Genomic DNA, 26,883 nt, shown 5'->3' with positions numbered 1-26,883 from the left:
TATATATATATACCTTTTATATATATATATATATATACCTTTTCATAAAAACAAAATATGAGAATATATAACAGTTAACTATTGGGTTGGCAAATAAGTTCGTTCGGTTTTTTAGAGTAGAATAAAACACAATTTTTTGATACACAAGATAAATTTTAATCAATTATATATTGGCCATCTTTATCGATAATCTCTAGCCATTTTCCACCAACTTCATTATGCCGCGTTCGTAAAACGTCTGGGGCTTATCGGCGAAAAACCAATCCAGGTGATTTTTAACGGCCTCTTCATCCTTGAAGGTTTTCCCATTCATAGAGTTCTGCAACGACCGGAATAAATGATAATCGAAAGGGACAAGATCCGGTGAATACGGAGGATGAAGCAAAACATCCCAGCCGAGCTGAAGCAATTTGTTCCGAATGGTCAATGACATATGAAGTCTGACGTTGTCGTGGTGGAAGACGATACCCTTGCGATTTGCCCATTCTGGACGTTTTGTGCGGATTGCTTGCTTCAATTTCGTCAACTGCGAACAGTATACAGTTGAATCAATCGTTTTGCCTGACGGTAACAGTTCGTAATAGATGACACCCTTGAAATCCCACCACACGGAGAGCATTATTTTCTTTGGATGCAATCCCGCCTTCGAGGTTGTTTGCGATGGCTCGCTGCTGTGCCCCCATGATCTTTTACGCGTTACATTATCGTAGACAACCCATTTTTCGTCACCTGTCACCATTCATTTGAAAAATGGGTCGTTTTCTTGGCGTTTCCGTAGCGAATCGCAAATGGATATGCGTGTGGTCAAGTTAGCCTCGGTTAATCGATGCGGCACCCAAACATTAAGCCGAGAAACATATCCCAGTTGGCGCAAATACTTTTCTATGCTTGTGTGGGATATATTCAATGTTGTAGCAATCTCTCGTAGCGATTTGGATGGATTTACTTCGATTATAGCCTTAATATTACTTGAATTAATCTCAGTCGGACGACCGGAGCGGAGCGCATCATTGACGTCGAAATCTCCAGAACGGAAATTGGCATACCACTTTTGGCATACGCGTTCTGTTAAGGCATCATCTCCATACACACGGCATATCTTTTTATGAGCATTCGCAGCTCGTTTGCCTTTTTTAAAATAATAGAGCAAAATGTGACGATAATGCACGTTATTTATTTCCATATTCACAGCTACGCAGTACACACAATACTGATGTTAGCTAAATCAAACACAGCACAACATAAACAGTGAAACATAACCTTTCAAATGTGTATTCGATTTGCACGATAGCGCTGAGAAAAGGAAAGCGAATCCGCATGAAACTTACACTGAAACAAAAACCGAACGAACTTATTTGCCAACCCAATATTATTATATATAAATGATTCGTATTATTATTATATATTGAAATGTTTTATGATTACTCTACATATCAATATTAATCGTCCCTTACTATGGAAAAGTTTAAAAAGAACATGTTGCTTATACATATCGAGAAGGTAAGCGGCTACGAATAACGTTAAGAATATATGGAAGTGTTCCCATTTATTTTCCGAGAAGTCCATATGTCGGAAAATGACATTATTATACAGGTATGTCCTATTTTAATCAACGCATTTAAATTTTTCGGATTTTATGCGAGATATGACGAAATCCTTTTTTACGAAGTTGTATCGAGGGAAATATATTTTGAGAAAACATTTGATCTTAGGTAGAAGCGTCAAGATTAAATTGAGGACAACTTTATTTTTTAAATATCAACATATTTTGTTAAATACCTATGTTTGTAGTCTTTCTTATAAAGCATTATTTAACTGAATCTAAAGTCGTCGAAAGTTACATTACCAAGTACAAGCTTACAAGACCGCCGTACAGAAGGCAGCCGGCGGAACAAACAATGCATGATGGGCGATCTAACCTCAGGTGCCGCGACTCACTTGTAAGCGACTAACCGCTGTCGACATCCTATCCGGCCTGTTTTTTACAACAGTCTGCTAAAATAGTTCGCTAGTAATGCTTTCAAATGTGCTATGATCATTTAGAAATTGTATTGTCTTCTGCATTTATAGCCAGGGACGAAATTTGAACGTGTATAAAAAGAATAATTGTATTTGGCTATTTGACCTTCGACGATTTTAGGTTATAGTGCGTTCAGCTTATAATAAGGACTACAAACATAGGTGCTTAAAAAAATATGTTACCATTTAAAAAAATTAAGTTGACCTCGGTATGATCACGCTTTTACTAAAGGTCAAATTCCTTTTTATTAAAATATGAACTCTTCGGCACCATATAACTTCGTAAAAAAGGATTTCTATATCTTACATGATTTCTAAGAAATTCAAGTGTATTGATTAAAATAGTACACCCTATATATATGGTTGAATTTATCCATTTATTGACATGAAATATCTTTTCATTTGATAGGAACAAAAATCTTAGATTATAAAAAATTGGAATGGTGTTTAAATGTTTAAAATTATAATATTTTTTACAAAATTAGAAGCACCATTATAAAGTACTCTTTCATTTAATTTTTATTCGGAAAGTTTTTTTATTTCTTATATTTTTATCGATGCATGCTACGAAAAAGATACCGTTTTGTCTCAAAAAAGTGTTTCACCATCTAATAGACCGATTGGATATATATAAAAAAAATATGTGTTCCTTATTTTGATCTAGATTACGTCATATTCCAAGCTCATCAAAATCGAAGGGAGACGCTTCCATATATTTCCTCGTTAGTAAGATGACCTCAACAATACAAAGTCTTCCATTAAGAGATTTCCTTTTAAATTTTGCGACATTTTTTATCTGCCACAAATGGAGCTATCATATTTGATAGTTGGCGAGTAAAAACTATGCGGTTAATAACAATAGATCGATATTTGCTTGAGTAAGGTATGAAAATGATAAAAATTCATTACAAATATGGTGAAAATTTTACAAACACAGTTTGAAAAATCCGTACCAGTTCCGGTCGCAGAGAAGTGCCTTCTTGTCCAGTAATTTAATCGATAAATTTGAACGTCTCGGCTAGATTAGTGATGTTAAGAAACCAACTTGTGCTTGACCAACCAGATTAACCGAAAACATTATTGCTGTTGCTGAAAGTATTGTGGAAAATCTAAATGAAAAACAGGTTTGTCTATTGCAAGACGTTCGCAACAATTGGACATTTCACAAATCAGTACCGCATTTTGCACAGAGATCGTGGCCTATATATTTACAAGATCCAACTTGTAACGCAAGTATTAATATTAACCATGTACTACGCCGTACATTCGTCAATTGAGTATTCGAAATGTAAGCGGTTGATTTTTTCAAGAAAATCATTTTGAGTGATGAGACCCATTTCCACCTTCAAGACTACGTCAATAAACATAACTACCGCTTCTGGGACATTGAAAACCCAAGAGTGATTAGTAAACAACCTCTCCATCCACAACAGTTTGATACGGTTTTTGGACTCGCGGCATCATCAGGCTGTATTTTTTCGAAAACGGTGCTATCGTCACAGTAAATGGATTGCGATACTAAAAGATGCTGGCTTTTTTGGCCTGAAATTGAAGAACTGGAATTGGACGATGTTTATTTTCAGCAGGATGGGACGGATACGTACCACAAGCCGTGACATGATCGCATTATTACGTGAGAAATTTCCTGAACGTGTCAATTCGCGTAACGGAGACTTCAATTGATCCCCATGATCGTGTGATTTGACACCGCTGACATCTTCCTTTATATGAAGGATAAGATTTACACCAATGCTCCGCAAACGTTTTAGGCGCCTAAAGATAATATTTAAACTGTCATTGGCAAAATTGAGATGCAATTGAAAATGTGATGAAAAATTTGTTCAAAAGAATGAAGATTTGCAAGAAAAGTCGAGGCGGTTTTTTAGCTGATATTGTGTTCCACGCTTAATCGTACAGTATGTATTTTGGATTGGAATAAAAATATCACAAATTGTCCAAAAACAAATTCTTTTATTCATCTAAAATGAAGTCTCTTAATAGAAGATCCTGTATCAAGATCAAAGTCCAAGTTCCAACAGCTGACTTTTCTAAATGAAATAATTACCAAAGAAGTTATAATTACCAAAGAAATTACATTTCTCTTTAATAATTTTTTAACGAATGAATAAAAGTCGACTGTAAAACCTAAAAGGATAAGGACTATAAAACTTGGAAGGCAATTAACAACATATCTAACAGTTCTTAACAACATATCCAACAGACAAAACGATTAGAGTTGAATCCCTTATGTGTAATAATTACCTTTTATACTTGAAAGTGATTCTTAAAAAGATAAGCCGTGTAGATCGAGATTTAATCACAAGCAAAATATAATAAAGCAGAGAAAGCAAATTTGCTTCGAGTAAGAAATCTAGAGAGTCGATAATTAAGCAATTTTTTATGAGAACATAACATAAATTTAAGCGACATAGACGAAAAGTTACACAAAATAAAGGATAAAACGTAGGCAAGGGATATTGGGTGTTACAGATGCTGGTTTCTGCTGTGGAATGAGATGGCCTGGTGACACTACCGGCTTGACAAACCGGTCATCGACCTTCTCTAACGACCCCAAGAACCTGAACAATAACCACTACACGCCGCACCAATACCTCCGCACTCACCTTCGCGGTCCGTTCTTTAGATATTACTTCTTGTTATTAAGTAATGTCATCCATATAGAATATAATATACTTATTATCATGATATTTTGAACGTGATTTGGTCTACTCAACTTATTCAGTACCGACTCGATCTATTCGACTTACTTCCTTTATTCGACCTTATATCCGAATTTTTTTTTAATAAATTGCGTTTATATATGTATATATACGTGTATATGTTTGTGTGTATATGTATATATGTATGTATGTATGTATATATATATATATATATAAATACATATACACATGTATATACACACACATATATACATATATATGTAAATATATAAACATATAAAAAATTATTTTACTAGCTTGAATATATTACGAAAATTTGTTAACCTAAGATGCAAAATATATAATGCTAATATGTTAAAATGTATTTTTTTTGTTTGCGAATATATAATTAATGCGTATTAATAATTCGAGAAGTGAAAATTTTTTAACAGGAATATCTTTTAGGAATAACTTCTAGGAAGACTGTACTTTGATTCGTTACTACTTTCACATAGATTGTTAGATTTTTGTTTTGATTTAATGCGGAGTAAATTAAATAATTGAATACTTTGAGAAATACTATATACTTATAGTCGCAAATATAACCAATTGTAGGTGACTATTAATCAATGACTGATGCAATAGTTGGTCGAGTTAAGTACTGAATGAGACGTGTGTTGGCCTCTCATGCGAGAATTTAGGGTCAATATACACATATGCGTGTGTATCTTCGTACAATATATGTGAAAATTAATTTAATTTTATCGCAATAAACTACATAATTTATCATATCTTAGGAAAAGGTACTAAAACAATACATTCATTGGTTTGTTTCAGTCTATACAATCAATTGTATCAGTTTGTACAATATATGTATATATATTAATATTTATTTATATAATATTACATACACACACATACATACACACACATATACATATAGTTAATTATTTATTATTTATTAAATTTTCACGGATAATAAAAGATTAAGAATTAGTTTAAGATAAAAAGAAAATAGAACTTGTGGAACAGGAATGGTGTCGGAGTATTAATATAAAATCATTATCCGTCCGAATGCATTATTCGCACTGGTGATCGATACTGTCGACCTAAACCTTTGTTGTATAATTTTAGTATTTTAGCAATTTCGTACATGTATTCGTACATTTATACATATATACATGTACAAAAGGACAGATAAATAAGGCATTATCTATAACACTATTGACCAACTAAGGAATGATGTGAACTCGATGTTTAATTGTACAATGTTTGACAGTAAACAGAGAGATACAATCATGATTCGCACTACGAGCTCGTGTCTGTGGGACTGTGACTTGTGATGTGTATGTTTAGTTGTGGCAGCGGACCTTTCCTGACCTCTGCAATCATTACAAATCGTTTCTCATTCACTACATCTCCCGATTTTACTCCAATATGTCGATCTCAGTCGATCGCAGTGCTCAGACACTACTTACAAAACTTCATTCACATATAGACCTTCCCTTACGTGAGAATCGATGGAATATAACCCAACGAAAGCTTATTTCCGCCTCCACTTCGAATAATATAAAATGCTCGTCCTCGGCGGCTTATAAAACTCTTGATTATTTTGCTCACGCTGCAAACTAAATATTGTATTCAGATAACATTAGTATTTCCATAATTATTCAAATTATTCAAATTAGTAATGACGCTAAATTATTCGGATAATACCTGATTGCGCTTCTCCGACATTTACGCTGTATATTTATCAGCAAGTGCCATTTCGAATTAATTTTTACAGATGAATGTTTCCGTGGAGAGAGCCGATGTCTCTTAATAACGGCTACTGTCGAGAGAAAGAGAGAGAGAGAGAGAGAGAGAGAGAGAGAGAGAGAAAGAAAATCGAGTCTGACGAATAAGCTACCGCGATAAAATATGCTGTCCGCTTCCATCACCTATAAGCGTAGCAAGTTGAGATGGATTATGTCAGTATAAAAGTTGGCCGTCGATCGCAGGATCTACATTCCAGTCAAAGTAGCTTGACCTTTATGCTCAATGCATTGACTTGTTAATGTTCGTTTTACCGTGTACGATACGTTTTTATAAAAGATCGATTATGACGTGTTTATAAATCGGCAACGCGTCAATGATTTTTTGTTTCTCTCCAAAGCTCATTACGTCTATGATCAATGTGATCATATTATATATATGTAATATATAGGTATCGTTAAAATAATATAAAACGACAGAATATTGCGAATTTCTTCGAAAAATATCTCTTCGATACGCGAAAGAATATAGTGTCATCGAAATCAGTCCGGCGAAAGATACGGCTGTGTCTTTCTGTTCACAGGGCTCTCATACTCAAACGTTAGAATCAATCGCAAATCATCAGAATAAACTATGGAGAGATCATATATCCCATCTCTGATCCACAACTCTATCTTGTCTACTTCTCGCAGTAAACAAATCTATCTTAATTACGTTCATACGCGACCGGATCGCTGGTTGGGACTCGAGTCCTTCTTACATATGATAAATCGCGGAGATCAAGGATATGTGTATGAGGATTATATTCGAGGACAGATGTATCTGAAGACAAATCCACGATCTCCAGATCTCAAGTAGAATACGCTGTCTTGTAGTAGTCCGCCCTCTCTCTTCCCTAGAGAATGAAATATGTAGTTTAATTTTCTATTCTGACGAATGAGATCTGTTTGCCTAGTGTTATACCGTTTGTCGTGTGATAATGTAGTATCGTGATACTTGCTATGTGAGTTTAATAACATTGTTAGTAGTGAGTGATCTATACATACACATATTTTCTAGTAAGGTACAATGTTCGCAAGTGTCTGTTTCTAGATGATGGCGATGATTGATGATTAGATAGTGTTATTGGTCATTTCTTTACGACATTACGTGAGAACAGAGTACTCTCTTTACGATGTTTCCTCGAGAGTGAACGCATTTTTAATCGGAAGAAACTTTTACATACTTTGATGGGAAAGATACGTCACCACATTAGCCGTTTTAGGATAAAGTTCGTAGACAAATCCGAGTCCTAACCACGACCTCAAGCTTTTTTCCAAGTAGTAGCAGCATGTGCACAGCATGGCTCGAAGAAAGCTTTCAGCGTATTCCTTAACAGCATAAGCTTATGTTGATATAAAAATAACTATATATTTACGATTTATATATATATATATATATACTACTGTGATAAAAAAATAAGATGAATTTTTCATTTAAACTTCGCGGGTACTATAAAATCATGAAATTATTTTTTGGTGGGTTGGTAGCACTGTCTTTGACATCTATGCAGAGTTTCATGTCAATATATTCAATTGCTGCAGAGCTATACCTGTTTTTGTAAACATACAAAAGTGAGTTTTTCGATTTTTACTATGTCTGATTTTGTTTAGCGAAGAATTAGCATTAAATTTTGTTTGCGAAATGAATATTCTGCCGCGGAAACGTTGAGGATGTTGCAGAAGGCCTTTGTTGATAAGGCTATGTCGCAAAAAAATGTTTACAAGTGGTACAAAGATTTCAAAGAAGGCCGAGAACGAGTTCAAGACGAACAGCGCCCCGAACGACCATCAACATCTACCGATGAAAGCCACGTCAAGGAAATCAAACTGTTAACAAGGAATATTATTTGAGTGTTATGCATCGTTTGCGTGAAGCTGTTCGCCTCAAGAGGCCAGAATTATGGGCAGACAATTCTTGGTTTTTGCACCACGATAATGCACCGTCCCACATTGCATTGGTTCTTCGAGAACATTTCGCCAAAAATTCGACCCATATCGTTCCACAACCACCGTATTCGCCTAATTTAGCACCGTGCGACTTCTGGCTGTTCAACAAATTCAAAAGACCGCTCCGGGGACACCGTTTCGACTCGATTGAGGAGATAAAAGCCGAATCGAAAAAAGTATTGAAGGCCATCCTGGAAAGACTTCTCTGACTGTTTCGAGGATTGGACAAACCTTGGCATAAGTGCATTTTGTCGGACGGGGAGTACTTTGAAGGCGATGAAATTGATTTGGAAGAATAAATAAAGATTTTTCATTTTATAAACAAATTCACCTTATTTTTTGATCACAGTAATATATTAAAAGAGGTTGCACTCTCTTTATGTTAATGATCGCATAGAAATTATATCGAACGATTTCTATGCGATGCAAAAATTCTACACCGATCGATCTATAATATATACATAATATATGACACATAAATTCCAGTAATTTGTCGAAAGAATACTTTCGTGATCGTAAAATTTATTTTAGCTTATCAAACGTTTACCGTAACTTATAATCATATATCCTTTATTTATTATAAACATTGAAGCAAAATCGTCGTTGAAACCGCACGAAATATACTCTATTTGTTAATATAGAAAAATGGAAAATATCGATAGCTTTGTAACTTCATGATCGATCGGGCGATTCGGAATTTAATAGTTAATATCGTATCTCTTTGCTGTTTCAGGAACCTTGACTGTAAACGTGAGCGTTTTGCTGTTAAGTTTGGCTTCTCCCGACGAATCCAGTCTGGTAATATAATTATGTATTTCTTTGTTTTATATTGTATTATTATTAACGCAAAATGAAATGACACTTTTAAGAATTAAATTATTATATGTTTCGGTTAATTTCTGCTATTCGCCTTTAGATGGCTTCAGCTGCAAACGTAATGAACTATGACTACTGGAACTCATGCTATATTAAAGACGTTTTTTAATAGAATTCAGTCTGCCAAGGTTTACTTTCGCAAGCAGTGATATTGTTTTTAAATCAATTAAAAATGTTTTTTCGATATGTTCTCCTCCACTACTTTGTAAAGAAAACTGCAGCTGAAGCGCACCGAATATTAGAGGAAACTTATGGTGACTCTGCTCCATCAGAAATAACGCATGTAGAGATTGGTTTCGACGATTCGGAAATGATATTGATATGAAAGACAAGGAACGTCCAGGTCAGCCAGAAAAGTTTGAAGATGCAGAACTGCAAGTATTATTGGACCAAAATCAATCTCAAACACTCAAGAAATCGGATGAGGCAGTTTCGACAGTTTCTAACCTCAACGGGACATGCAACGGGAAAAATTCAAAAAGAAAAAAAATGGATGCCATATGAACTAATCAAAACGAACATGCTGAACCGTGTGTCCATCGCTACTGCTCTGATTGCCAGGCAGAGAAAAAAGTGTTTTTATATCGGATTGTCACTAGTGATGAAAAGTGGATCCATTATAACAATTCTAAACGTAAAAAATCATGGGTAGATTCAGGCCAACTATCTACATCAGCGCCAAAACGCAATATTCATGATCATAAGACATTGCTCTGTATTTAGTGGGATTAAGAAGGTGTTATGTATTATGAGCTCTTAAAATCGAATGAAACTGTTACGACTGACCGATACCGACAACAATTATACAGTTCGAAGCTAGCGTTGGATCAAAATATCACACAACAAAAGAAAAGTGATTTTGTTGCACGACAATATTCGGCCATATGTTGTAAAACGTCAAGGAAACACTGATAGAACTCGAATGAAAGATTCTTCCGCATATCGCATATTTTGCAGACTTGGTCCATTTGATCCTCACTTGTTCCGTTCAATGTAGCATGGCCTTCAAGACATACGCTTTCGAAATTACGAAGTCCGAAAATGAGTGAATGAATGGATTACTTCAAAACCGGAGTCTATCGCCGCGGAATTCATCTTTTAGCAGAAAGATGAGAAAAAGTAATATAAAACGATCGAAAATATTTTGATTAATTAATCAATTCATTTTATAATTGAAATAAATATGTTTTTCAAGCAAAAAAACAGCAGAAATTAACCGAAACGCCTAATATTTAACTTCAAGTGGTGAATAGTAGTCGCAAATGGCGGCATCGAGCATTTTGTAAAAGTGTCGATTACAAAATGTCAAAAATATTTGTAAATTGTGAAACGCGCGAAATAGTTCACAAATATATTATAGTTTTGAAATAAAATAAAAGCTAGATTACGTTTTGATCTTCTTCTTACTTTCACAGAAATACGAGGTGGAATTTCTGCTGCAGCAACAGTGGTACGATCCACGATTGCGTTATAGCAATAGATCCAAATATGAGTTTTTAAATGCGATTCATCATTACGAGGATATTTGGTTACCGGATACTTATTTCATAATGCATGGAGATTTCAAGGATCCCATCATCCCCGTTCACTTTGCCTTGCGGATATATCGTAACGGCACCGTCAACTACCTTATGCGGTACTTATAACATCAATATTTTATATGCTAAATATGCTAAACTGAACTAGATGAAAATACAAACATAAGAAAGCATTATCATGAAAGGTTTGAAAAAAACACTTTCACAAACTTTCTCGAGTTATTTGGAATCTATAACAATTAAAGTGTTACGTTTTCTTTATATTTATATGAATAGATTATATACTATTATATATATATATATATATATATATACTTTTCTTGCAGGCGTCACCTTATCCTATCCTGCCAGGGTAGACTTAATATCTTCCCCTTTGACGACCCATTGTGTTCATTCGCGATTGAAAGCAGTGAGTATCAAGTCTTCAGTTTTCTCAAGTCACATAGTTTTCGTCATGACCGCTTTATATAAAAAAAAAAGAAAAAAAAGTTGCATTGTCAATAGCTATGACTAGTTAGATTTATGCAAAACCACTTTTGTTCTATCTTTCAGTATCGTACGAGCAGACAGCAATTACGTATGTGTGGAAGAACGACGAGGGTACGTTGCGAAAAAGCCCGAGTCTAACATCACTAAACGCGTATCTCATTAAGAATCAGACAATCACATGTCCGATCAAAGTGAGCTGGCGAGGTGAGTGCACACAATCGCATGTTTTCGTAAATTTGTTCACGAAAGGAACGTGATTTGTTTAAACATGATATGTGCATCTTATAGAGAAGTTACTACTAGATGCACTCTGCAATTTACATTTTCATATCTTTGTGTTCTTTATTTTATGAATGACTGAAATATAATTTTTCCATGTCCTTTTTTCTCTATCCACTGAGATAAAATATCAATATCTGGATACTTTCGTTATTATATAGTTTTTAAATCAAAATAATTTAAATTTTAATATAGAATAGAAATATGTTCTTTTATGTTTTAAAGATTTAATTTTAGCTGTAATATTCAAACACTTTTTGTAAAGTAATTAAGTATTTTACTTATTAGTATAATGGAGCAAGAATTTTCGAATCATATTGATGCTTATAATGAAAAATAATGAATTATTCATGAGATTAATAAAGTTATTTTGAATTATAAGAATAAAAAAGATCATTTGTTAGTGAAAATTAAGTACATGTATATAGTTAATGCTCGATTTGGTTGGTGTCCCGTTCATCATGGATTAGTTTCCAATATTTCGTAAATATTTTAATTTACTTCTTCAAGCAGAGAAACAATCTGAACTCTTTCAGGTCGTTCCTCTCCCTGAAGAAGTGAACTGGAATGTTCACAAAAACATGTTCGGAAACAAATCCCAATATACGACACCAATTTGAGAATCAGATCAAATATTTAATTATTGTCTCATCGAAAAAAAGGTTTTAATATTATTTTATTTAATATCCTAAATGTTATTAATTCCACTTTTGGATTTTCTATATTATTAATATTAATATCACAAATAAAACAAATAAAACGACCTGAAAAAATGTAAGACCAATAACGTGTAGTATATTAAATAAGATAATAAAAGCTTTGTTGATGAAGTGATAATTATAAATAATTATATTATATTATAACTAATTATATATGAACACATTTTACCTTGATTTTTGTAGAATTGTTAACGTTTTTCATAATTTGGTATAAAATAAAAAAAGTTGTCGATTTTATTATAAATTTATTATGTAAATAAATATCTCCAGATATCGATACATACGTTTCATAAAATTTTTCATTTATTAAATATATTTTTAAATCAATATTTAATGAACGTATTTTTACTGTTGAATAATTTTCTTAATATGTACATTAATTGATTAAGAAGATTTTCTTTATAACTAAATTTTATTTTGTTTATAATTTTTATTTATAATTCTTTTCATAGTATTCTTAAATATCCAGAAATTGGCGTATTTACTTTACATCGCAAACGAATTTTCGTAAAAATATAATTCTATCAGAACATTCCTATTTTTTCTACAAATAAATAAACACGTTGGCTTTATTATAAATAAATATATTTTTTATTTTAAGCTTTTCTTTTTAAGCTATTTTAAGCAAACAATTAATGCGACATTTACAATAGTAATTAGATCGAAGCACCTGAGCCGATGCATTTTTCAAGCCTTTGCTCCATTCAAAGTGATACCAATCATCGTTTCTATTGACGCTTTGCCTTCTGATCAATAAATCCGACATTATTGCCGAAAAGAAACATCCTTAATCCCATATCTCCTATTCGCAACTATAAATTACAAAAGAGACATTTTTTTGCAATATCATTTATTTAGCATAAATTTAACTTTTTAATCTTTCAATTCAGTTAATCGTTAAAACACAATGACTTTGATTGAACATCCTCCGATAGTGAATCTTAATTCAAGTTCAAGTTTTATTTCATCGCTGTTATTGTTTTTGTTATTTACTTTAACCTCGTTTATTTGAGAACGATTGATGTCGTGGGTAATTTTTATGGAGCACTTGATTTTAATGAGATATGCCTAAAAGGTAAGTTCACACGCATGGAGATTATATAGCAGCGTACGTTATATTTCTATCCTGTTTTGTGAAATATGTAACAAGCTTAATTTCCTAAAATGTTCTAAAACTTTTAGTAAAATTAAAGCGCAGTTGGCATATTTTTATTTGATTATTTTTTTCAGCAAAGGAAGCATTTTGTGGGAATAGTAATATAGGGCTCCTTCGCGCAATATTTTACTTTTACGATCTATATATTGTTAATAATTACGTATATTTCCTTATGTTGAGACAATAAATATTTATACACATCGTAACTTTACGTATATTCTAGATTTATATACGATACAATACGATCTACAGAACGTGCTTGAAGTGTGTTAAATACGTTGTAATAATTTTATTTAATTTGATATTGTGATGAGAAAACGTTAACAGCGTGAATTAATTTCCAAGTGATACGTTCACTTGTTATTTATTGCTTTCTCAGAGGATCTTTCTTCTTTCTTACGTGTGTGTATTCTTTTTTGTGTTTTTTTTTTGTGAAATAAATCTGTCGCAAAGAGAAACCTATCGAGTGCCGCGCACAAAACGATACACGAGCACATAGTACATATATAGCTGTACATAGACGCACAAGAGAATCACTTGTGCATGTGAACGTAGCAGTGAACGAGTAATATATCCGTGCTATTTCCTCTCGTTTATTAGTTGACGTCATAACATTAGTATTTATATTTTGACAAGTGTATGACACGTACGGAAATAGATCCCCTAGATTGTCCTAGAAGATGCATATTGGCAACCTTGGATCCTGTCTCGCTTTTCAACTGAGCTGGCCGTGGTTTGCTTTTGGGGTGAGGCTTTCTTTCTTACGATGACTCTTCATTGAACGTTCTTCATTCCCGAAAACGTTCTTCCTTCGCCTTCTCGCGCTTGCAATCGATACGTTCGCTGCGGTATCGACAATTACAGCGAAGGATTTCGAAAAAAAAAAAAACTGCGAAAAATTCGTCGTGCTATTTTGCCGTGTGACAAATATAGAATTGCGTTTTGCCGTAATGTAAAAACTTTAATCGTTACTGATGGCTTCTGCTACGATAGAAATAGGATTTACGTGTATGTAAAAAACAAAAACAATTGACTTTGCTGGCAAGCTGATAAACTTTAGATCGCTTTTTGATCTTCGGGTCTACGGCAAGAGGCTTCCTACTTTGAGGTGTGGAATTTTGCAGCATGTCAGATCTATGGGTTGTTTTTAGCTACGTGCCTTTTTTCATATTGACATCTTGAAAACCATCTAATTAACGAAAGCTGCTTTCTGTCAAAATACGAGCTACGAATACGTCTCGTAATATATTCTCATTGTACCAAGCATTATCGTGCTTCTCGTATTACAGACCTATCTTTTGATTGTTATAGACGTAAGGAAACATTTAATCATAAATGCGAATGAAAAGAAATCTATAAATTAAATCATTATACCGGAAATATCCAAAGTGCAATTGTCACTAAAAGATGTCATAAAAAGAAACATCTAAACAAATTCATTGTCTCAAATGGTCGTATTAATTAATACGTTTCGCCCTAAAGGACTCAACCATGGTGGAAAATGAGTATGCTTAATCTGTTTACAGTGAAGGATATGCTATCATAGTTTAGTAAAGATTTATGGGTAGGGGAAGCGTACACGATCCAATAAGATACAAAGAACGTATATAGAATGTTGAAATTTGAATTCACCTTTGGCCTCTTATCTTCTCAGTATTAAAACTTTTACCAATTTTATATTGTGTATGACATTTACTCCTTCTGTCATTTATACGACTACTACTCAGTCTTGCATTGCATACAACATCGATACTTAACTCGTGTTAGATCATTCTGAACTAACTTAACATTGTCTAAGATTATTTTTATCATTCGTTAATATGCATATTTATTGCTCGTTGTACACAGGGATGAAAAAACATTATTGCAACCGCCGTAAACCGTTTAAAGTACAAGACTAAACGAAGGTAAAGCGACAGTAAGTTTTAGAAAATGATTCGTAAAATCCGCACGGGAAGGGGGGATGTAAGATTGATTGTTAGTAAGGTCTAAGCATTATCGTGGATCAAGCATCACATTCGGGCACTTTACGGAGGCCTAATCCTCCTTTCGAGAAAAGCAGCTAGAAAAATGCGAAAGAGAAAACACGAGGAAAAGATAGGAAGGAAGATCGTGGGCTGTTCTGTTGCAGCTGACGGACAGATCATGGTCGACTACGAGGACCAGTTCGATGAATTTGGAGACTCTAAGTGCTCGCTGTGCCAGCGCAGGTTTGAGGAGCAAGGTAAATTACTTCTATCTCTTCGACGCGAGTCTAATATTTTTGATAAAACAATTCGAAGAAGAAACAGTGAGGGAGAGAGAGACAGGACCAAGTTTACCAAACTCGAAATGCCAAGATGTCCCAAGTAGATTACTCGATGTTGCTTCGCATATAGCATTAATTTGCGGCATAAAATTGTCGCACAGTTGGCAGATGATAAGTAGATGATAAATTTACGATAAGTAGATATATTGACCATATATGGAGGTCATTAAATTGGAAATTAGATCATTGCGAATGCTGAAGCGCCGAAAATTTGTTTTTCTATGCATATTTAATTCTGCGTTGCAGGTCCTTGAGAAAGGAACAAACGCAAGAAAGGGAAAGGGAGATTTTCTTTTCATAAAAGTACATATCACTATATTTAATTTGGCATCTGTTGTTCTCATAATTTATATTGGTGCTTAATTCTTGATGAGCTTATGTCATATAGCACTAGGATTTGTATAGACTTTATCCGGGCGCAATTGGTTGCGGGCCGTGAAATTGGAATAGCCTTCAAATAAAATTTTTGTCGGGGTTTTATATCGTCATTACTCGCGTTATCCAGTATAAGCTTCGCTTTGTTTTCATATTATATTTTTATTTGCACAATGACCCTACCCTGAAATTTTTATCTGCGTTCTTAGATGAATATTTTCAACGTGAAATAAAAACCTTGCTTGAAATTAATTCCCAAAGCAAATCCAAATAAGACAGGAGCTTCAAATTATTTAACAATATACACAACGATGACTATTGCTTGTGTCGTAATTATCGAACCAATGCCTAGTATTATTCCGACATGGAAAATAAATCAACAAACATAAGCAAGAAAATGTATGGAGTGTAGGATTGTTCGTAACTGAAGTATTAGTTTGATGTTCCCCCTAATCGTAGATGTTCCTCTTCATGCCTGCCAGCCTTTTGACAGATCCTTCTTTAAAACCCTCACGTTAGTACTTTGCTAAGCTTGAAGTGCTTTCGCAAATGTGGAGTTTGGTGGCCACAAATTGAAAATGGTTACATGCTGTTTTCTACCTCTTTTTTTCTTCGTATATTGAAGTACACGCCTTCGAACAACTTCATCACTAGTTACGCAATAAAAATCCAGCATTATGTCACGTTTTTAATATCACTTTAATGTATTTAATTCTAATAGAGATATAAGTACATTATTACATACATACACTTACATAAGCAACAAAATATTTTTCCTAATTGTACTACTATAAAACAAAGAACAAAAGTGTGTGTGCGTGTTTGTATACATGTATGTATGTACATACACAAAGCAAGTAAAATAATTCATTACAAGTTGTTTTCTCCGAGACAACTTTGTCACTAGTTACAGTGGCAAAAAGACTCTAACAATATGGATTTGATTTTTTTTATATTAAATGGAACATATGAAGATTATTTGATATGTAAACAATTTTTGTGAAGGCTGTTAAGAAGACAAAGGACAAGTATGTTAAAAAAGATTGCATGGTGCCTTTTAAAATATTCAAGGTGACTTTGATTTTTATAAAGAAAATATTTTTCAAATCTTTTTATTGCAAGCTTAAGTGAATTAGATGAACGTTTACAACTTTTTCTTTAAACTATCGGAAGTGTTTAAAAAATCATGTGAATCGTTATGCTAAACACTTTGTACATAGGATATTAAAAAAAAAATGAGTTTAAAAATTTCTAGAGTAAATAGTACTTATTATATTGAATAAAAAATACTTAGTAAACATAGATCGAAGAATTATTCCTTTTAGAATTACAAACCGAGTTTTCCGAGTTTAATAACGCAAATTATTTGTACACTTTCTTTAATCATGTGCAATGAAGAAACAAAGAAATGAGTGTCTTAATATATTATTATTTTATTATTGCTTTGTTTGTAATAAATGTTTTATGTGAGCATTCTATTTCATCTCTATACATTTGACATCTTCAAATTACAAAATTGTAAATTCTCTCAAAAAAAATAATCCTGATATTCCTCAAATCTGATCAGTTGCATCTTAAATTCGCTGATATAATTCTCGTATATTATTTATGAGTCAAAAGTAAACTAAGCTTTTTACATCTCGGTAGGAAGAAATCCAGTGAATTGAATCAGGATATCAAGGAAGCTGTGCAACTAGTCCACTTCATCTAATCCATTCTTTGACGAATGTTCTACTTAAATGCTAAAGAGTCTCATCGCGCATGTATCATATTTGTAACCTTTCATCAAGAAACACATCAAAAAACAAAAATTATATATTTGTCAAAAAATCATGATAAGGAAGAACTACGCTTGAAAATCGATTTAGTAAAATCAATACATCGAAATAATAAAATGGTAAAATATTCGTTTATTTATTCACGCGTGATCAATGGAAGCACATAAATACTTGCGTTATCTAATAACTTGCGTTATCAAGAAAACATTTTCGAAAAATATTTATACTTCTGAAAGGATATATTTATTTTTCGACCCGTGTTTACTAAACATCCTTTACTCAGTACAATAAGTGTTATCTATTATATAGGACGTGTCACAACTCACAAGGAGAAGACAAGACATGTAAAATCGATAATTGAATGAGTCATATTTCATTCGAATGGGGGGGGGGGCGGGGAGTTGAGTACATAAAAACTCTAAAAGGGTTTGTGTGCATGGGCCTTCGTTTGCGAGAAATTTGCAATTAAAAAACAGCTTAACATGTTAAGTGTGGTAACTTGGAATCAATAAGCGCGAAGCACGGATAGTTGCGGAAGCTAAGGCGCCTGCTAGTAATTTATTGTCTACGTCCGAGGAATGTCCGAGTCCTCGCAGCGCCAACTTTTTTCTTTTTTATAATATTATATATTACGTATTAAGTATTATGTATTACTATATTTTATAATATTTATATAATATTTTTAATATTTTTATTATTTTCTATAGGACAAAAATATAATGCACACGTATACAATAATATCTATGTACAATAATTATAAAATTGAATTTTATAATAAATAATTAAAACGTTTATTCTTATTATTTTTTATATAATAAGACAGATATTATTGTATATGTGTGCATTATATTTTTGCTTTATAGAAAATAATAAAAATATTTAGTATTTACTAGGTGTGCAACTAAGTTTCCGGGTTTCACACATGAATGGCGCTAACGACACATGTAGTCGACATATGTGTACATGTCTGAAGTTGTGTTTTCTTTATAGCTTGGACATCTGTTAACAATAACCAGTTGTAATACCAACACATACCGCAACGCAAAAATATTTTCTCTAACAAGGAAGATGTCGAGTTTTGTGCCAAATAAACAGCATTTGCGGGAAGCTTTGCTTTTCTGTTTTAACGTGAAAAAAAGTACAGCTGAAGCACGTCGTTTGCTTGAGGAGGCCTACGGCAAACATGCACCATCGAAAACTACCTGTGAAGATTGGTTTAAACGCTTCAGAAGTGGCGATTTCGACACTGAGGACAAGGAGCGCTCCGGAAGACCAAAAACAATTGAGGACGCCGATCTGCAAGCGTTATTGGATGAAGATGATACGCAAACACAAGATCAACTTGCGGAGGTATTAAACATGACTCGCCAAGATATTTCCAAACATTTACATGCCATGGGAAAAAAGGAAGGAAAATGGGTGCCGCATGAGTTGACTGAAAGACAGATGGAAAATCGAAGAGCCACTTCCAAAATTTTGCTTTTGCGGCATGAAAGAAAGAGTTTCCTGCATCGAATTGTTACTGGCGATGAGAAGTGGATATATTTCGAGAATCCCAAACGCAAAAAATCGTGGCTTTCACTTAGCGAAGCATCAACATCGACGGCACGGCCAAATCGCTTCGGAAAGAAGATAATGCTCTGCGTTTGGTGGGACCAGAAAGGAATCGTGTACTATGAGCTGCTGAAACCGAGCGAAACTGTCAATGGGCATCGCTACCGACAACAACTGATCAATTTGAACCATGCATTGCTCGAAAAACGGCCAGAATGGAACACGAGACACGAACGAGTGATATTGCAGCACGACAACGCTCCGTGCCATCGCACTTTCATCGTCCAAGATACCATCAAAACGCTGAAATGGGATCTGCTACCGCACCTGCCGTATTCGCCAGATCTGGCCCCTTCCGATTATCACTTGTTTCGGTCGATGGCGCATGGCTTGGCTGGGCAACACTTGGCCAATTTCGAAGAAGTGCAAAATTGGTTGGATGAATGGTTTCGGTCCAAAGACGCGTCGTTTTATCGTCGCGGTATTCATGTATTACCAAAGAGATGGCAAAAATGTGTAGCTAGCAAGGGACGATACTTTGAATAAACCATTTTTTGTATTTCTCTTGAAATTTTCCATTTTTCATTGATCAAAAAAACCCGGAAACTTAGTTGCGCACCTAGTATGCATAAAAGGGGCGCCCTCCCCGATTTAATTTATTTAAAATATGTTGTTGGGGGAGTCATTCTGAGTCGTTTCATATACATATATAAGTGTCAGACGCAAATAGCTTCGGAGATACAAGTTGAGAAAGGATAGAAATAACAAGTATAAAAATAAATGTTTAATGATGATTTATTCAGTACTATCATTGGGAATTGGGAAGATTTCAGCCATTGCATCAAAAAATGTGATAATCGCCACGAAACTCACTTCATATGGAAAGTCGTATTGTTCTGTGTCACATGAGTTTGCGATTTTCCACGTGACGCAAGACCAATGACGTTCGAACAGACGAGGGGGGGTACGGGTGGGAGGCCGAAGGCCCCCCCGCACCCCTCTTCGGTGTGTGTGTGTGTGTGTATGCTTCGGTGATTCATTACTTTAAATAAATTTTCATATTTACTACTTTCATCGTTTCTCAACTTGTATTACCGAAGGTATTTGTGTCCGACCGTATATGTATATGAAACGACTCAGGAAGACTTCTGCAACAACATATTTAAAAATAAATTAAATCAGAGGGGGGCCTCTTTTATGCATAATTACCAAATATTTAAAATATTATAGAAATATCATAAAATATAGTAATACATAATATTATAAAAAAGAAAAAAAGTTGGCACTGCGAGGACTCGAATACTCCTCGGACGTAGACGATAAATGACTAGCGCGCGCCTTAGCTTTCGCAGCTATCCGCGCTTGACGCTTATTGATTCCAAGTTACCACACTTAACATGTAGCTGTTTTTTAATTGCAAATTTCTCACAAACGAAGGCCCATGCACGCAAACCCTTTTAGGGCTTTTATGTACTTAATTCCTCCATTCGAATGAAATATGTCTCATTCAATTATCGATTTTACATGTCTTGCCATCTCCTTGTCAATACAAGGAAATTGTGGAAACATAGAACGGATTAAGATAAACATAAATGTCTCATCGTTTTACGATATTCGCAATAGTTATCGAGACACACTGTCCTTTTCCTCGCTGCGCGCCGGCAACAGCTGAATCGACTGGGTTGCGCTCTTGCTTGAATGGCTGCAACGCTTCTCCAATCTCAGCGCGTGCTCACTCATCATATTTCTGCCTCATATTAATAACTCAGTAATTATTGCAAATATCGCAAAACAGTATAAGACTTTTATGTTCATCTTAATTCTCTCTATGTCTTCATGAATTCCTTGTATTGAGTTATGGGTTACCCTGTACATATATAGAATATTTTGCAACTTATGTAGCTATAACATGGAGCCATAGCAATGGAGGCATAGAACTGACTAAGTCAAACATAAAAGTTTCATATAATTTTACGATATTCGCGATAATTATCGAATTATTAATTATAGAAATCTGATGAATAAACGCGTAACGAGATGGTTGATTGGAGAAGCGTTGTAGCTACTCAGACAAGAGCACGGCCCAGTCGATCCAACAACTGTTGCTAGCGCGCAGCGAGGGAAAGGGCAGTGCGTCACTATTCGGCTATGCGCTAATCTTATTTCACTGTTCCTACGTTTCGCCGCATGCCAGCAACAGTTACTAGACCGATTGAGCCATGCTGTGGCCCAAACGACTGCAACGCTTCTTCAATCATCCATCTCGGTACGTGCTCACTCGTCAGATCTCTATGATTAACAAGTCCCCAACAAACACAGTTTAACATGTAACATATCTGTTAGTTGCAATTTCCTACTCAACAATATAATTGTTATATAATGCTTATGTTATATAATAATTATTATATAATTACATAATAAACATATTATATTATATATAATTATATAATAATGATAATTACATTGTTGAGTAGAAAATTACAACTAACAAGTAAGTTACATGTTACATTGTGTTTGCTGGGTCAATTATTACGAATATCGCAAAACCATGTAGGACTTTTATATTTATCTTAATCCGTTTCATATCTCCATGAATTCCTCGTACTGAGTTATGATAAGGTTATACTTTGTATATAAAATAATGGAAAAGCAGAAATCTTAATAGATTTTTTTTAAATATCATAACTGATCTAATTTTATAGCAACATTTACGAATTACAGATATAAAATATAGAAAAATAATAAAAAGCAATGGCAATTACACACTTCCTAAAATGAATAAATCGCTTTCAATCAAATTATTTAATCCACACATACACACACACATGTGCACTCATACACACATACATACAAGATATTAAAAAAAGGTTCCAGATTTACAGGATAATACTCATACTAGATAGTGCTCATTCTAGTAACAAAGGAATACTCTGTACACGAATTCTTAGATTTGGATGTAAAATGGGTATGTATAATAACACAATACATGAATAATGGTATGTTTCACTCGTGCCTCTCTTACCATATTGACCTTTAAAGATATGATTTTTAACCTCAAAACCAAGAGAGTGCTTCTAATTTTTAACGTATAATTCTTAAGTTATAAAAGATAGAGAAAAATGTTTAAAATAAGAAAGTCAATGTTAAGTAAAGCTTCACAAAGTGATATATAAACAAAAATTTAAAAAGGTATCTATTAAAAAAATGTTCTCTTGTATTATTTTTAAAAGTTTTTACATTTTCATAATAACAAATGGAATAAAGGAGTAAATTATTTTTAATCATATATAGGGTGATCCGGAACAATTTCTTATCCTTAATATACCGTATTATTGAGCAAATTCTAAGACTATTTATTCTTTTATAAAATGTTATCCTGTATCGTACGATGTGTGTGCATTTTGGTTTAGACGGTTTAAAAGCGACGATTTCAGTCTGAGTGACAAAGAATGTCCTGGAGGCCCTCGGAAGTGCGGCAACAATGATTTGGAGCAATTGGTCGCTAAGAATTCAGCACAAACATAAAAAGAGTTTACAAAGTAGTTAGGAGTAACGCAACAAATTATTTCCAAACGCCTACATGAGATGGGGAAAATTCAGAAAGAAGAAAAATAGGTTCCACATGAACTCATTGAAGCCAATAAAAATCAACAAGTGGCAATGTATCTTTCTTTTCTCAATAAGCAGCGTAGAAAGCCTTTCGTATGGAAAATTGTTACGGACGATAAAAAGTGAATACTCTATGACAATTCGAAACGCAGAAAGTCATGGGTAAATTCCGGCGAACCATTCGAGCATCAGTCGCAATGCCAAAACACTTTGAAACAATATTAGGTGCATTTATTCCCTCCGCAACCTACTGCGCATGCGTCAATTATGTCACGCGTGTAGCTGCTTACTCGCTTACGCGAGTATGTTGCTGTTCGAATTCTTCTTTATGTTGTAGACAATAGTCGACGGACAAATATTTTTTGCAGGAATACAGTCCGGTCTGCTGATGACAAATAAAGCATAATCTAGCGAAGGTCAACATTTGCTTTTCGTACCTCTTAAGTACACGCCCTAAATTCTGTTTAATTGAGTAATAAAATTTATCTTGTGCTTCGAAGCATTCCTCCAGAGTAAAACGGCGAGTGAGATATTGCGGGTTGTTCCTCAGAGACTTTCCTATAGCTGTGCAAATCTCGCGGTGTTGAGGAAGATGCAAATTTTTATGATCCTCGGAGCAATAAGAGATGGAGAAACACCGATAACATGTCAAATTTACCATTTCCATAGTCTTCTTGCAAACGTGGCAAATATTTGGGTGAAAGAACTTATTGTAATATACAGACATCCATGGTCCAGCGTATGGAAATAATGTCTTTCTTATGTCCATATTAGTATGCCTATATAACTAATGATATAATATTGAATCCGCAATATCAATTTAGAAATAATACATAGTATTCTGTACCTTAGCAGAAATAATAGAATCCGCTGTACACAGTATTGGTGTCGGTATGGTTACTCGTGGATTGCTTGAACGTCACTAATAAATTGTTTACGTTTGCTGTTAGGCATTTTCAGAATTTTTTACAATTTGAGACGTAGTCAACCTGAACTGTAGGTATAGGACTAGATAGTCACAAATATTTATATTTATTAACACAAGTAATATTGTGAATAAATTTCAAATGTTCGGCGAATGTCGTAGAACATTGTATTGTCGTCAATATTTTTCAAAATAGAAGAAATTGAAAAAAGTTTCATATTTTCTCATTTTTTCGTCCGATTTAAACAATATAAAAGGAAATAATATCCATATAAGGAAAAAAATTTTTTTTAAATTGCTGATAGATGTTATATAAATTTCTGCAAAGGAAAGTGAGATGAAAATTAAACCAAATAAAGAGAGATAAAGAAAATTAAACCAAGTAAGAATAATTTTTGTTAAAATTTAAAAAATATTACATATTAAAAAAATTTATATATAAACTTCAATAGCTCTCTATACAAAGCAATTAAGAACATCTTGCTGCCCTTGAAATAACATGTTCTTCATTCAACGAATTCTAAGATAATTTTTCCTCTTACCAAAGTTATCCGAAGCTTAGGTTTTGAGTTATAAAGATAAGTTCGTATGAATAAGTATGTATGAAATAGGTAGGAAAAATACAACTCACCATTAAACGCAGACATTTACGTTAAGCGTCTAATGCTATGAATTCATCGACGTATGTAATAACACCATTTTCATAATTTCTGTTAGGTTGCGACCGATGCGCGGTGTGTTAATCTCTGTTTTCTTTAATTTTGCCCGCCAGAAAGACAAAGGAAAGTCCACAACTCACAATCGAACCGAATGTAAAATTGAAAATAAAATTCTTTAATATTACGGAAACTCGGTGTATGTTGACAAGCGTAAAAACTGTTATTCTCAAGATAAATAATTTTTACAAAGGAATACAAATTCGTCGGTCTTTCTCAAAATAAGGGTATCTTATTCTTTTTAAAGCGTGAATAATACTCTTTTTTGTTTATATTTTCCATTTCTCTCGTTTATATTTTTAAAATTTATTTTTCAATTTCGGAATGCTCGCATAATCAAATATTTTATCCTCAAATGTTAAAACACTTTATTTTAATTTAATTATAATTTCTTTACTTTTATAAAATTTTATATAATTATCTTAATTTAATAATTAATTTGAAACACTTCATTTGCTATTACGTTCGTATTACTTTGCTGCTTGGCGACCACATTAATTCATGTGCATGTTGAACAACAGAGACATCAAATGTTGCATTTTACTGTGTAATCATATATGTTTGTGAAGAAGAGAAACGCATTTTTGCCTTTACAAATCTCCTTCGTGACATTCGATACAATCATTAACGGAAGTTAGAAAAATGTTGTATACAATGTTATTTTATGCATCGATAAACTTATCATATTAAGTCTTAACGTAAACGCCTACATCTGATAGTGAGTTGTGCCGTCCCTGTCTACGTCCTGTACCCAACCCGAAACAAGTAAACTGCTTATCTTTTTAACAAAAACTAAGTTTCAGATAAAATTTTGCAATAGATTTTTGCTTATTAAATAAGATTTAGCTTAAAGAATTCGTTCCGTCGCATTATGCATACGCTTTTGAAACGTTTTTTTCATTAATATTTCAATACCTACTGTGGTAATTTAAAAGAAATAGTAGAAGATTTACATAATCAGTTTAACGAGTCACATATAGCTGCGTATCCTCAATAACTAAAATATCAAAGAACCTGCTCAAGTTGTCCGTGACTCATGCGCGAACCTGAACGATGTACAATCTTAAAATCGGAATTTTGCAGTTCGAGGCTCCATTTAGTAATGCGAATTAAGATCTCGCTGTTCCAAAGTATGTGCTTTACAGCATTACAATCAGGAACAGTAATGAAAGGAATACTTTGAGGGTAGATTTTAAATTTTCGCACGGCATACATTAGGAAGCTGTATTGAAAACCGCTGTTCACGTATAGATGGCTCTAGCTGCGTATGCTGTAGGCAGTGACAAATGTTTCTTATATCATTTTAAAGTATAAACATTTCCCACTAAATTTCAGTCATCAGACGCCATCCTTTGTTCACACAAATGCTTTTCTACTATCGAATTAAAATGGAACACGATAAATTATTTTTTCGATTGTATTTCTTATTATTATTTTGATTTAAAGAAAAAATACAGCCGGAGCTTGCATCGATTGTTTGCGAGAACTTATAGTGAATCTGCTCTATTGGAAACAGTAGAAAATGGGTATGTAGAAAATGGTCTCAACAATTTAAAAGCGATGATTGTGACAACAACGGCTAGATCAATCGAAAAAGTTCGAAGATGAACAAATGTAAGAACTCTATTGGAAGAAAACCCTACTCAAACACTTAAAGAATTGGCTTGACAGCTCGAAGTCGATAAATTTCATGACAATTTCCAGTTTATAAACCATGGGAAAGATCCAGAAAGAAGGGAGATGGCTGCCACATGAATTGACCGAAAATGCTATTACTAATCGTTTAAACATCTCGATTTCTTTATTTGCAAGGCATCAAAAAAAGAGTTTCTTGTGGCGTATTATGATCGGCAATGAAAAATGGATCTATCTCGACAATCTGAAATGCAAGAAATCATGGGTTAATCCTGACCAATCATCAATGTCGACACCAAAGCGAAACATCCACGACCGTGTTAAAACCGTCACCGAGATCGTCAACGAAACAGTCACCGCTGAACATTATCGACAACAATTGGAGCGTTTGAATAATTTAATTTGATGCAAAAACGACCATCAATTGGATCAAATTGCCGAAAAGTGATTCTTTTCCATGATAACACACGATCTCATGTTACTATAGCCATGAAACAAACACTG

The 26,883-nt window shown here is 33.8% G+C and overlaps 1 protein-coding gene across 15 annotated transcripts in view; it reads left to right on the top strand.

The window, feature by feature from the left end:
* pHCl-1 (pH-sensitive chloride channel 1) overlaps nucleotides 1–26,883 on the top strand; it is a 158,295-nt gene that overhangs the window by 80,445 nt on the left and 50,967 nt on the right. For 5 of the 15 annotated variants that reach the window (XM_025305893.1, XM_025305888.1, XM_025305887.1 and 2 more), the window contains 6 exons: nucleotides 4,510–4,650; nucleotides 9,156–9,220; nucleotides 10,714–10,934; nucleotides 11,163–11,245; nucleotides 11,389–11,529; nucleotides 15,611–15,703. In XM_025305893.1, the coding sequence (XP_025161678.1) occupies nucleotides 4,510–4,650; nucleotides 9,156–9,220; nucleotides 10,714–10,934; nucleotides 11,163–11,245; nucleotides 11,389–11,529; nucleotides 15,611–15,703 (744 nt within the window). The remainder of the gene's footprint in view (nucleotides 1–4,509; nucleotides 4,651–9,155; nucleotides 9,221–10,713; nucleotides 10,935–11,162; nucleotides 11,246–11,388; nucleotides 11,530–15,610; nucleotides 15,704–26,883) is intronic. The other 10 variants (XM_025305896.1, XM_025305892.1, XM_025305890.1 and 7 more) reach the window with 3 other exon arrangements.

This window comes from Harpegnathos saltator, unplaced genomic scaffold (assembly GCF_003227715.2).
Source record: "Harpegnathos saltator strain DR-91 unplaced genomic scaffold, Hsal_v8.6 scaffold720, whole genome shotgun sequence".
NCBI classification, from domain to species: domain Eukaryota; kingdom Metazoa; phylum Arthropoda; class Insecta; order Hymenoptera; family Formicidae; genus Harpegnathos; species Harpegnathos saltator.
The sequence above is the reverse complement of the archived record's forward strand: the minus strand, read 5'-3'. Positions and strand labels throughout refer to the sequence as shown.